Source organism: Vicia villosa, linkage group LG2 (assembly GCF_029867415.1).
Source record: "Vicia villosa cultivar HV-30 ecotype Madison, WI linkage group LG2, Vvil1.0, whole genome shotgun sequence".
Lineage (NCBI taxonomy): Eukaryota > Viridiplantae > Streptophyta > Magnoliopsida > Fabales > Fabaceae > Vicia > Vicia villosa.
The window spans coordinates 52790558-52804640 of record NC_081181.1 but is presented as its reverse complement, the minus strand read 5'-3'; the positions used below and the strand labels follow the sequence as shown (position 1 = coordinate 52804640).

The 14083-nt window shown below is 32.4% G+C and overlaps 1 protein-coding gene across 2 annotated transcripts; it reads left to right on the top strand.

The window, feature by feature from the left end:
• Positions 1 to 893: 893 nt before the first annotated feature.
• Positions 894 to 13746, top strand: LOC131650600 (protein DMR6-LIKE OXYGENASE 1-like). 2 transcript variants are annotated; one of them, XM_058920303.1, is made up of 3 exons: positions 894 to 1427; positions 1504 to 1828; positions 13369 to 13746. In XM_058920303.1, exons 1-3 carry the CDS (start codon positions 928 to 930, stop codon positions 13624 to 13626), a joined length of 1083 nt encoding a protein of 360 aa, XP_058776286.1. In that variant the 5' UTR covers positions 894 to 927; the 3' UTR covers positions 13627 to 13746. The 2 variants fall into 2 exon arrangements, with proteins under 2 accessions (XP_058776286.1, XP_058776287.1); XM_058920304.1 differs by lacking the exon at positions 13369 to 13746 and adding an exon at positions 1985 to 12374.
• Positions 13747 to 14083: the final 337 nt, after the last annotated feature.

Genomic DNA, 14083 nt, shown 5'->3' with positions numbered 1-14083 from the left:
AAATTATAATTTTTTTTACTTCTCATTTTCATTTTTCTATTATTTCATGTTCTAAATATTAAATACCAAAATTTATAATTTCTTAAACTTACATAATATAAATTTATGGTATTATTTTTGAGAAATCCAACTACTTGATTTGATAAATAAGACACAATTCATAGTATGTGCATATAAAGGTTAATTTGAACAAAGATATATATATATATATATATATATATATATATATATATATATATATATATATATATATATATATATATATATATATATATATATATATATATATATATATATATATATATATATATATATATATATATATATTGAGAATGTCTTCTTTATATGAGAATGTGAGAATGAATTTTAATCATCGGATTTTAAAATAAATGATAGAGATTATGTGTGAATATTTTTTTTCCCTCTTTTACATCATTAAAATTAAGATGTAGCAGAGAGAAAAAAAGCATTCACACATAATCTCCACCATTTATTTTAAAATTCAATTGTTCACATTCATTCTCACATTGTCATATGATATGCCATATATATATATATATATATATATATATATATATATATATATATATATATATATATATATATATATATATATATATATATATATATATATATATATATATATATATATATATATATATATATATATATATATATATATATATATATATATATATATATATTGATTAGTGCGCCCTGCATGTCACTACAAGCTAATATTTTCCTTTTTTGACTATGTTTATAAAAATGCTTTATAAATTTTTAGACGATAGCCATTGTAACTTAAATAAAACGAATAACTGGTTGCTTGTATTATTGGTAAAATAAAAAATATAAAAATTAATAGGATAATGTCAATGATTTTATTTATTGAGTTTGCTTTTAATATTTTCCTTTGTTTCTTGAATGAACTCAGATCTCACATTTTCTAACAAGATGAAGTCATTCCAATTAGCCAATGAGTCTTCTCCCCTTTCTCTAACTCCCAGATTCATCTTCCCACAAAGCAAAAGACCAAACCTTTCAGAGGTTCAATCCTTAGACTCAATCCCCATAATTGATTTGAGTTACTGTCATGACAACAATCCTTTATCCTTGGAAGTGGTTCACAAGATCTCAAAGGCTTGTGAGGAATTTGGTTTCTTTCAAATTGTGAACCATGGTGTTCCAGAGCAAGTTTGCCAGAAAATGATGAAAGCAATCACAAAACTTTTTGAACTACCATCAGAGGAAAGAGAAAGTCTCTATTCAACAGATCATACCAGAAGTGTAAGATTGGTCAATTATTACCTCAAAGTGGAAGGTGGAGAAAACATACAGTGTTGGAGTGAATGTTTTAGTCATCCATGGTATCCTATCGATGATATCGTTTCTCTACTACCAGAAAAAATTGGAACTCAGTACAGGTGAGAAATTTCTAATTGATTCTTGTCTTGTCTCTATAGAACCTAACATAGCTATTTATACTTATGCTTTTCACAGAGAAGCTTTTACCGAATATGCAGAGGAGATTGGTTCATTGGTGAGAAGGCTTTTAGGGTTGATATCAATAGGGCTTGGGTTAGAGGAGGATTGTTTGTTGAAGAAGTTAGGTGAGCAGCCTAGACAAAGAGCACAAGCAAATTTCTATCCACCATGTCCAGATCCGGAGTTAACCATGGGTTTAACTGAGCATACCGATCTGAATGCTCTCACTGTACTTTTGCAATCAGAAGTTTCAGGTCTTCAAGTTAACAAAGATGGAAAATGGATTTCTGTACCTTTTATTCCCAATGCTTTGGTCATTAATCTAGCTGATCAAATTCAGGTATGTGTCATTCATTGGTGTGCTTTTCCAAGACATTTTCTATTTGCCTTTTCACTCCCACTATCTTGGTTAATTAATTTATATTATCCTAAGGTGGTGATGCATAGAAGAATGTCTTAAAACTAAGTAATGTAGAATAATAAAACACATTTTTAGGACTGTAAAATCGACGTTGGGTGGCGGTGGCACTTTGGTGGTGTTAGCTGTCGAAAAAAGACGACGATCGAAGTTTGATAGGTGGTGGTGGCGGCGATCGACAATGGCTGTAGCGTTGGTTGTCAGCGGAACAGTGTCGGTCGAAGTCTATGTGATGGTTCGACGAGCGGTAGTTCGAAATCTAGGTGTCGTCGACAATGATCCGATAGGTTCTCAAGTTTTAGTCGGGGTCCGTTTGATTCACGAATCAATTTGGTAATGGATCGTGTTTTTGTCCCATTTTGGATATTTGGTCCATTACGATTTGAGGATCCTTTGATTAGTTAAAGAAGAAGATATAGGGAAGAGTTGATCCTAGTTAAAGAGGCAAGAGTATAAGTTATTTGGAGTTCTTGAAATTTGGGAAACTTTTGAAGGTATTTAAAGGCATTGAGAAACACTTCCAAACAATTTTGATTTATATAGAGAGTTGGAGAGATTAAAAAACACTTGGAGTAGAAAATAAGTTTGTTCTTAGGAACTTGTGAAACAATTTTCTTATAACTAATTTGTAATCTCTTGTAACAACTTTTGGAAGCATAGTGAATCATTGCTCTCTCCTTCAAAATAGATCCTTTCAATAGAGTTGGGAAAACAAATTCATTGTGTACTTGTCTTTTATCTATATCTTACTTGTTATGGATTTGTTTAAATTGTTTGACAGGTTAGTTTGTACTTGAGGTCATTTATTTTGGTTGCTTTTTATGGTGTCGTTTTTTTTACCTCCCCGTTTCACTTGAGAGGACGGCACGTCGGACCCTTCACGCGAAATTTGGAAGGAGAGAGGCGCCCTTGTGGGAGGAATTTTATTTCAGTTCTTCCTACGATAGCACACGAACTTTTTAATTATCCTACGAGGAGGAAGGGGAAAAGGATCTCAAATAAACCCTAGAAGTTTTCTAGGTGTGGGGATTTCACCTAAACAGATGTTCTGGAGCCCGGGAGGTCGGTTATACATAGGGAAGGTTTTAAGCACCCTACATATCCGTAGTACTCTACAGGAACCTTCTCTGTGTCTATGTGTTTGTGTTGCTGCTTTATTGGGAAAGTTTCTCCTTTGTGTTAGGAGAGAGAATTGAATTGAATTGAAAGATAGATGAACTGATTGTTTTAGGTTTATGATTAGCTCGCTGAGATTCCTTGTGAATCTCATGCCTACATATCCCTAATGGAAGTCAGAGCTTTTTGTAGTTCGAGGAACTAATTATGGAAATGAATTGATTTTGGGTGCCTTGTTTGAACTCAAGGTTAAAGTTTGAATTAAATCTCTGTTTGTAGAAAAGAGACGAGTCGTCATCTTAACGGAGAGATATTTCAATTGTTTTACCACAAACATTTTGAAAGTGAATGAAAATGAGGGTTCTTTCATGATAAGAGAGAGACCTTACTTGTGTGTGTGCAAGTATGCCAGTATCATCTTATATGAATGAACAATCATAATGAAAAGTTTACTTTATGATAAGAGAGGGACCTTACTTGTGTGTGTGCAAGTATGCCAGTATCATCTTATATAAAGTAAAAGATTTCAACCATTAGAGGAAGACAGCAGTCTGGACGTGAAGTCAACAGAGCAGACAATCTTATATCAATCTAAATGGGAAATGTTTTTTTTATGAAAATGAAGTTTGTTATGTTTGAATGTGGTATAACAATTAAAAATCTATTCATAGAGATGAATCATGTCTCACCTATGTAAGAAAGATTTAGATTTTGACTGGCTTGTACAAGGCCCAAGCTTGAGGCTTAAAGAGTTTTGATTGACCCTGGGAGATGACTCCACTGGGGATTGACTTTGACTGAAGAAATTTGTGTTTTGTATGAAGCCCAGAATTGTGTCTGACTTTAGTTGGAGAATGTTTTGTTTTATTTTACTGAAAGATTTATTTGGTGTTCTGTACAAAGCCCAGAATTGTGGTTGACTCTAGCTAGGGAGACATTATTTTCTGCCTTGTACAAAGCCTAAGGTTGTGGCTAACTCAGTGGGGTAAAGACTCAAAGATTATGAATCTTTTGGAACAGGAAAAGATGTTTATCTTCCTTATACAAAGCCCAAGGTTGTGGCTAACTTTACTAAGGATTACCCTGTTGTGCAGAGATTGATGAATGTTGACCCTACTGGGGAATTTGCTTTTATTAAGCAAGGATTAATGATTGAAAACCCAGAGTTGAAGGTTGACCTTACTGAGGATATTGTTCTGTTAAGGATTGATTTATGGAGGCTAACCCTTTCCAGGGAATTTTTTACTTTTGAAGGTGTGAATGATGGAGGCTAACCCTTTCCAGTTAATTTTTGATTTATGAAGGTGTGAATGATGGAGGCTAACCCTTTCTAGGGAATTTTTGTCTTATGAAGGAATGAATGATGGAGGCTAACCCTTTCTAGGGGATTTTTATTTATACTTCTTGTTTAAAGCCCAAGATTAAGGCTGATCTTGCTGAGGAAATTCCAGATGTGGAATCTTGACTCTACTAAGGAGAAGACTTACTGGAGATTGAAGATATAGGTGACAGAGACTGTCCATGTCTCTCATTCCAAAAGGTGAACTCAATATTGAGATTGAGACATTCTTAGCTTGTTTGGAGTTTGGTTTGAAGAATAGAAGAATCTCACCAGGGTAAGCTAAAAGGTGACTAAAGACCTGTTCCTATGTTTATAAGAAACCCCATGGGTCCTTGTACACAAGCTCAAGAGAAAGCTGTGAATATGCTTTTAAGAAGCCTGTGGGTCCTTGTATTGTAAGCCCAAGAGGAGGCTAATCGAGGGTCATCGAGGGTCCTTGTTATAGCACAAGAGAAAGCTATGTTAGCTTTGAACTTAGTTTGGCTCTAAGCAAATGGGTAAGAGGTTTCACCGGGAATAATTCCTCTTGGGTGGATGTGCCCTATTTTTGTTCTAAGGTTTTTTTCAAGATGTTTCACCGGGAATAATTCATCTTGAGGTTGAACTATATAATTCTAATTAGGAAAGAGCCTTCACCTGGAAGACGTTCTCAATCCTAGGCCATAGTCTTATAATATATATACAGTTTATTTGTCCTAAGATTTTTCTTAGACGGAGTTCTAAATAGTGTATATACAGTTTATATTTGACAGTAATTTAAATGAAAGCTGTAAATTGAAAGTTGTAAAGCCTAACCTGGATGAAGAGGAGGCCTTTGAAAGATGTATGTACAAAAGAGGCTGGGACTTAGACTCAAGGAGAGGCTCATGTGAAATTGATTTGAAATTGTTTTGAAAACAGATTGAAAGTTGATTGAAAACAGTTGAGATGTTTTTATTTTGAAAACAGAAGAAGTGAAGATGGACACTAGGTCACAAAGGTATATGAAGAGTTTCACCGGGAATAATGCCCTTTAATACCGAGAAGAAAGTTTTGAAAACAGATGAGTTTACTATTAAAAAAAATTTAAAAATTGTATGTACAGGAAAAGGTGTTGGGTATTACACTCTTTAATATTCAAGAGGCCCAAAAGATTTATTTACTGTTTATGAAAAACAGTTGATTGAAAATGAAATTGAAAATGTTTTGAATTGTAATTGAAAATTGAAAAGTGTTGGGACTTACACTCTATTAGAGGCCCGAAGAGATTATTCACTGTATTAAAAAAAAAGAGGTTGGGTCTTACACTCTATTAGAGGCCCAAAGGATTTAAAAATGAAAAGGGTTGGGACTTACACTCTATTAGAGGCCCAAAATATTTATTTGCTGTTTGTGAAAAACAGTTGAATGATTTTGCTGAAGGATGCAAGGTTTTGTTGTTTGAAAACCTTGATCGTCTGTTTAGTCAAGGATTGAAAACAGTTTGAAAATTGACAACAGTCAAATTAATTAAGGTAAGGACAAAGTCTATACTTAATTAAGACCTAATGGATTAGGGTTTTATCACAAAAATATTTACAAGAGATTAGGTTTTGAAAATCAAATGAAAACTATATTTAAAGTATTTTAAAATACTTAAAAATACACCATTTTAAACCTAATAAAAATATATCCAATAAATAATATTTTTTGTGATATTTTGGATATTCATAAAATAGGTGTGATAAATGAAATGTGTGTGAAAAATCAAGTGAAAATGATTAATTTTGATAGGTGAAATGATTGAGTGAAGTTGTGAAAAAAAGAGAGAAAAATAGCATAACGATTTGATTTTGTTGGTAGCATGGTTTGAACCCTCTCCCCCAAGGGGGGAGCCGGCACAAATCAAGCCAATTGGGCTACATCCCCAGTGCGTCAAGAGAATGCTTTCATTTGGCTATATTTGAGGACAAAATAGCTTTGGAAATGAATTGAAAAAGGTTTTAGAAAATATTTTGAACAAAAGGTCTAAGGAGGGGATCGAACCCCAGACCTTGGGCATGAGGAGACTAAGGGCACGCTGGTGACCACTAGGGCATAACGATGAATTCGTAAATTAAACGCATACCAACCAAAATAAAATAAACTTCGCCCCTGAGAAATTTGAAAATGGCGCCACCACCATCTTCGTCTTAAACCTCTCATCACTCCATTTTTTATTTTCCAACTCTCTCAATTCTCAACCATTTGTAAAGATGTAAACATCAAACTTGCTCTAAATTCACTCACGATTCTAAATATGTAACTAACATAAATATATATTAACTACAACTACTGAATTTTCTAAAATACGTGAAGAACCCTAAGAATTGAAAATGACATTAAATGATGATGCTGATGAATAAATGAAAGATGATAGAGGGGTTTTGATCCTCTGATGACACTGAATGAACCTGTATCGAGCTTTGATGAAATAGGTTCAAGAATTAGAGGGTTAGAGTTTGAAAAAATACCTCTGAAACCGAAGCTTTATGGCTTTGGTGGAGGATTCCCAAAAGTGGATGAATGATTCAAAAGTTTCCTTGTACTTCAGGGATGCTAGATGGATGCTTACTTCACCTTGAATCCTTCAGAATTGCTCTGCTCGACCCCTCTTGCTTGAGCTCCAAGTGAACATAGAGGATGGTGATTTTGGACTTACAAATGAGTTGCGACCATCTAGATAGCTTCACTACACCCTCAGGAACATGTTGATGGGCTTAGACTCGATTGACACCTTCTGAATTGTTCTACAGACCTCCAACTGCTTAGGCTCCAAATTGAAAGTGGCTATGGTGTTGCTCCACTTCTAGAAGTGTTCCAGGTGCTTGGATCACTTCTAATGAACCTCCTTGAGATGTTAGAAGGCTTACTTTCAAAAGAAGAGCTCTGGTTTGAAGAACTCGATTCTTCTTCTCAAAGAACTTTTGAAAACCATAAGCACGAGAGGGAGAAGGAGAAAGCAAGAATTAGAGTTGCTTTGGTGTGTGTAATATGGAGGAAGAAACTTCTATTTATAGGCAAAGAACTCAGAGTAGTTGAGGGAGTGAGCTTGCTTAGTAAAGTCACTTTGAGTTACTTGGTCATGAAGGAATTCAAAGAATATCCCAAATCTAATGATGGCAATTTCGAGCAAGCTCCCTAGCCATTGTTCTTTTATGATCTTAGGGGACATTTCTGATGTGTAGAGGCTTCCAATTGGCTTAGGAGAAGATTCCAATTGATGAATCATCATTTGCCATAAATTCTCAAAAGTAATTATTACATAATCACATGTCTTTGTTTTCTTGAATATTCTCCTATCTTTGTACAATGATGCAATTGATTCCATCCTATCCCTTCTATCAAAAGTCAAACTTTGAATTTTTGGTTCTTGATTGATTTTCTTGATTTTTCTTGGTCAAATGACTTCAATAATCATATATTGGTGATTTTAATCTTCAAAAGTATATGGTTGACCAAAAATCCAAAAAGTCAAAGGTGATGTTGTACAATTGACTTTTTCAAATGAATTGTAATTATGGAGATTTCAGGTGAATCAAGCTATCCTCATCAAGTGAATGATATGAGTGGATAATATTGAAGTATTAGAGGATATTGAGTCATGGTTTGAGTTGTAGAACCATGTCTCGATTAAAAGTCAACTGTCTAGGTGAATTAGGTCAAAAACCCTAATTATGGGCCAGATGAAATTGATGACTGTGGCTCCTGGATTGAAGTACAATTTCCATTGGATATTGACATAGGGATAATTTGAAGATGATTAGTCCCTTTGAATAATGTCCTGGAGCTTTTTAGGGTTTCCCAGATGTGGGCCCTGATTTCAGTCCATGATAGACTCAAAACCCTAGTTTGGTGACCTGAGTAAGTCTGAGTCCTGATGCCTGATGTTTGAACATCATAGGTTGGTGGATGAATCACCCTGAGTCCTATAATTTTGTTGAAAATCATTTTTCTCACTGATTGATCCTTTGAAAACTCTAGTCTGAGTACTTGGTGAACAAGTGATTGCTCTGGGTATTTGTCTTGAGTTGATGAAATAAATGGAGATGTGATATCTTAGTGGGGTCAAAAATTAGGGTATAACACTCTTGTTCTTTATCCCACTCAACATAGTTCTCAGTAAAATTAATATTATTGTTAGATTTTAAAAAATAAGATCTTATTGTAGGTGAACCTTTCTATTTCACAATAGTGACGCTCATTTAGGGAAAATGGTTTAATTTTACAAGTGAGCACTATGGGCTCTAAATGAGATATCAATAATTCTTTTGGAGACAATGATTTTGGGTTATGGAAAATGAAGATTCAAGTAATCTTAATTCAATTGAAGTGTGTTGAATCACTGAAATGTAAGGCACCGTTGTTTGCACGTCTAACACAAGCAAAGAAGACAGAGGTCCTGGATAATGCTTTGAGTGCTATTATCTTGTTCCTCGAGAATAAAGTTAAAGGGAAATCTCCAGGGAGAAGACTGTGGCTTGGATGTGGGAAAATCTTAAATTATTGTATATGATCAAGGTTTTGGCTCACATGTTGTGTTATAAATAACAACTCTACTGATTTTGAAAGACATAGAACAAACTTATAATAGAGAAGTTAACAGAACTTTCACAAGATCATTTTTGATCTAAAGAATATTGTGGTGAAAATATTTATGATCTAGAGAATATTATGGTGAAAATATTGACGAGTACACGATTCTAGTCTTGTTAAGTTCATTATACCCATATCCTTTGATCACTTTGAGGATTCATTTATTTATATTAAGTAAGATACTATTATTGGGATGAAGTCCAAACGGCTACAAGCTCCAAAAAAATTTCAAAGGTGAAAGATTTGAAGATTGACGATAATAGTGAATGATAGAGTGTCTCAAAGGATGAAGTGAGCCTATAAAGGTGTCTAAACCTAAGTTGTTTCATAATTCAATGTTAAAATGATTTATTTATAAAAAAAATTGGTCATTTTACGAAGTATTATCCCAAGAGGGGTGGCAATAAAGATTCTATTTAGATTGTAGATGCCTCAGATGATGGTAGTTATGAGAATGTTGGTGCACTAGTGGTTTCGAGTTTGAGATGTGGAAGGAGTTGGGTTACGAATTTAGTATGATCATATCACGTGATCCCAAGAAAAGAATAATTTTAGACTTTGAAACTAGGAGATGGCGGAATTGTTCAACTCATCAACAATCAGGCTTGCAAGGTTTATGGTGTTGGTACGATCAAACATAAAATGTTAGATGATCGTGAGTTTCTTCTATGCAATATGAAGTATGTTCCTGAGTTCAAGTGAAATTTGTTGTCCATGATAAATGTGAGGATTGTTTGATGATCTGCGCCATTGTACTAGAGTTGGACACATGGTAATGAAGATTTCGCACAATGGAGTAGTCATAGCTAAAGGTTCTAAAATATGTGTGCTATATATTTTAGATAGTTCCAATGTTATTGACCATTCATTATTAGCGAGTGAAGACTTTCATGAAAAGAAAAAACTATGAGATATGAGGTCGAGGCATGGTGAATACATGTAGGTTATTTTATAGAATTTTAATGAGTTTTGCATGAGACATGAGATTAAAATGCATTTGATCGCTTCTGGCATGGTTTTGGAAGTTGAGTTTCAGTAGAGTTTCTCAAGTAAGGTTGGTGCCAAAACAACTTACTTGGTAGCCAAATGTCCATTCTTAAAAATATAATTCCAAACACCTATGGAGTTTTGGGAGTATAAAACTTGTAGACTAATCTAATTTTAATATCTTCAAAGTTTTTCTATTTGTGCAAATCAACATAGTTCAACTTGGTGGTAATGTTGTGAAATGCGTCTTCAATTGTTTTCCAAATTTTGGTAATGGTTATAAGATGTGGGAAGTAGAACTTGGAGGATAATAGTTCATCATAAGTGATGTATTATATCCATTGAGGCCCTTAATAGGAGGAAAAGTTAAAATCTATGGATGAAGGTCTAAGAAATTATGACTGAGAAGATTCAATTTATGGTTGAGAATCTTGCTAGGGATACTAGTTCTAGTGAAAAAAATTTTACAATGACCTTTGATTCTAATTTGACTCGTGATAATGTAAGGATGAAGATTGTACCATTCTGGGGATTCAACTATGTTGGCCTTGGTTGTTATACTTTTAATGTGGCTGAAGAATCGCAAAACTCAAAAATAAATATTTTCAGGGAGGCATTCAAAAGTAAAGAGAGTTAAAGACGGTTGAAGAACCATACTTATGAGAAATTGGATGCAAGTAGCAAGATCAAGCTTCTAGTGTGCTTTGAATATAATCAAGGTTGTTGAATAGTGATTTCAACATTGGAGAGAGCAACAAGATGGTGGATGGGTAAATTAGCATCATCATCAACTTAAAGTTAAGATGGATATTTGTACAAATATGCCTTAAAGCCTTAAGTGTATAAAGTAAAAAAATATATATTTTCAAGATTGGCGAAAAATCAATGGTTAATATTTGGCAGGCAGCAACGGCACCACGATGATCTTTGGTGAAATGATGGTGGTCGAAGTCTAAGGTGTGGTAGAGCTTCGTGGTGTGGCAATTCTTGGTGTGCAAAATAGCTCTAGTGGCAATTTTGAAGTCGACCGACAGTGACGGTTTGGGAAAGCTTTGAATGAATCTAAAGGGATAGAGAAAGACTTCTTAATCTCTTGCGATTTGCGTGCTTCATATATAGAGAATTGTAAATATTGAGAAACCTTTGGGTATAAAGTATGGTTTGTTTTCAAGATTTTCATAGATTATTTTCTTGTAACTCTAGTAAATCAACGAGTTATTCTCTTCTTTAGAGTATATCATTCTTTTAAAGCGGGTAAATAAATTATTTGTGTGGTCGTCTTTTATTTTCCTTTTACTTGTTGAGGTTTTGATAATACTATTTGACATGTTAGTTTTTGTTTGAGATCATTTATTTTGGTTAGCTTTGTTATTTGTTCTATTCATCATAATTTTCGAGATTCTTCGATTTTGCTTGCGAATTTAGAGGAGAAGAGAGAAGATGTCTTTGAAAAAAAGTAGGGGTGGCAATAAAATCCATTAAACAAATATCCATCCAATCCATCCACAAAATTATCCATCCGATCCATCCATTAAATGAAAAGTATGCTAATGGATTGGATCAAATCCATCCATTTGTATATATGGATGGATCAAATCCATCCAACTTATTATAAAAATCCATCGGATCATTCTTATTGCATATTATAAATTTATTAAATTATTTTGTAATAAAACAAATTAAATTATATATATAATTAGCAAAATCAAATAATTTTAAAATATATAATAGAAAATGTTGAATTTTTTTCTCAGGAAAATGTTGAAATTTATCTAAAATATAATTTGTACAATATCAAAATGTAATTATTAGCATTTTAACTAGTGACACACATATAAGTTCAACTATTAAAATCTAGCATCGCTATTTTAATGATCCATTTACTTTATTACTCCTATATTCTTTATAGAAACTGAATCTATTTTATTACTTAGATAATTCATTTCCTTTTTTTTTTTTTTTTGCGTACATATTCTTTATAAAAATTGCATTCAATTGAAACAAAACAATACTTGCTACAGTACTTTCTATATAGATATTAAGATTAACGGTAAGCCAATTTTTTGCATTCCTTTTAAATTAATTCTCATGCTTTCAGTCATATTATTTTAAAGAGAAAAGGGATCATGCACTGACAGTGTAAAATATTTTTACACTGTCAACCAATCACCACCATGCATCCAATTAAAATATTCTTTTATTTAAAAAAAACTTTAATGACATGGCACATTCATGACTCCCTATTGGATGACAGTGTAAAATAGTTTTACATTGTCAGTGCACTACCTTTTAACTCTATTTTAAATTTCAATATATTTAAATAACCACCGACGAAAATAAGAACGCTTAAGACATATAAGCTATAAAAACATGAAAAAAATTTAGTTGAATTTGGCTTTATCGAACAAAATTTCTATTTGCAGCAAGTTCAACATCAATTTTAATTAAAAAATATCTCTCTCATATATATATATATATATATATATATATATATATATATATATATATATATATATATATATATATATATATAATTTACTTTTTGTAACATATAAATAAAATAAATGAATCTAAAATAAAAATAAAAATATTTGCTTAATTTTATGGATGGATGGATATCCATCCACTAAAAAGATCTAAATGGATGGATTGGATGGATTTAATTCTTAATGGATGGATTGGATTGGATTTTTTTAAAAAAATTATAATGGATTGTTAATGGATTAATGGATTGTTTTGATCCATCCATTAACAATCCAATCCATATCCATCCATTTTGCCACCCCTAAAAAAAAGGATGAATTACGTGAAAATAATTGAGAGATTCTGAGTACTTTTTATAAATTTATTTTTATTTGTAATACAAAATTTCTCTAATTTAGTTTGGAAGAATTAAAAAACTGTTTTGCGAGAAAAGTTTGAAGAGTTTAGGAGAGGTAAGTTGTTCAAATACAATTTATATTGTTATAAATCCAAAACTTTAAAATATTGCTATCTTGATATTCTCCAGCATTTCTCTCATGCTCATGGTTCTCCCATAACTCATGCCATTAATTTTCATAAAGACATTGTTCTTATTTTCATTTTTTTATTTCAAAATTTTGTGGCCATTAGATTAAGGATACACCAATGACAGAATGCATTCCGCGGGAGAGAATTTATACACTCAAATTAAACACTCAAAACCTTTTACACATAAACTCATCAATTATTTTCAACTTTTTTTTTTTTTTTGTAAGTTCTCTCGTATTTTTTCATACAAACTCGTAAACAAAACTTTAATTTACCGTTTAAATTTGTAATTCATCATTTACTAACCCTAATATATTTGAATAACAGTGTATGTAAACTTTTATTCATATTCGAGAGATCACTTGAAAATAATTTATAATGTGTTATGCATAATTTTTAATTTAATATGTAGGTTTTAAGCAATGGAAGATACAAAAGTGTATTTCACAGGGCTGTTACCAACAACTTGAATCAACGACTCTCTATGGCAATGTTTTTAGGGCCAAATCCGAACATGATAATTGGTCCAATTCAAGAACTAATAAATGAAGAACACCCTCCCAAATACAAATATTATCGCTTCTCTCAATTTCTTGAAGAAATCTTCAACCAAAAAGGAACTAGGATCATGCTGAAGGAAGCATTTGAATTGCAACATGATAATAAATAATGCAGTTTAATTTGTATGCATTGATTATGAAAATAAGTTTACACATATATTCAACTCAATATAACCATCAAATATTTTTCTTTAATTTATATTTAAAGAATTAAAAAATGATTTTGGAAATATGTGTTAAACTATTTTATTTATTTCAATAAAAGGCCTTACACATGAGATATGACGTTAGAAGTTGTTGGGATGTTAACTAAATCAAGTGATTGTTATCCTTTTGAAAAAACTAATATGTTTATTGAGTAAAAGTTTACCCCACACCCTTATAATTTTTGGAAATAGACATCACATATTCACTCAAAATCTTAAGTTGATAGGTGTATGGATCCTCGAACTTATAAAGTGTTCAACCTCCATTTTTCTATGTAATGTGAGAATTCCAACTCACACTTGTACACAATAATCAATACATGGTTTTTTCTTCTATCTTTTTTCCACCAACATAGCTCTA

Coding starts and splice junctions, on each gene's coding strand:
- LOC131650600 (XM_058920303.1), top strand. CDS start 928: ATGAACTCAGATCTCACATTTTCTAACAAGATGAAGTCATTCCAATTA. Junction 1,428..1,503: donor AAAATTGGAACTCAGTACAG/GTGAGAAATTTC, acceptor TGCTTTTCACAG/AGAAGCTTTTACCGAATATG. Junction 1,829..13,368: donor ATCTAGCTGATCAAATTCAG/GTATGTGTCATT, acceptor TTTAATATGTAG/GTTTTAAGCAATGGAAGATA.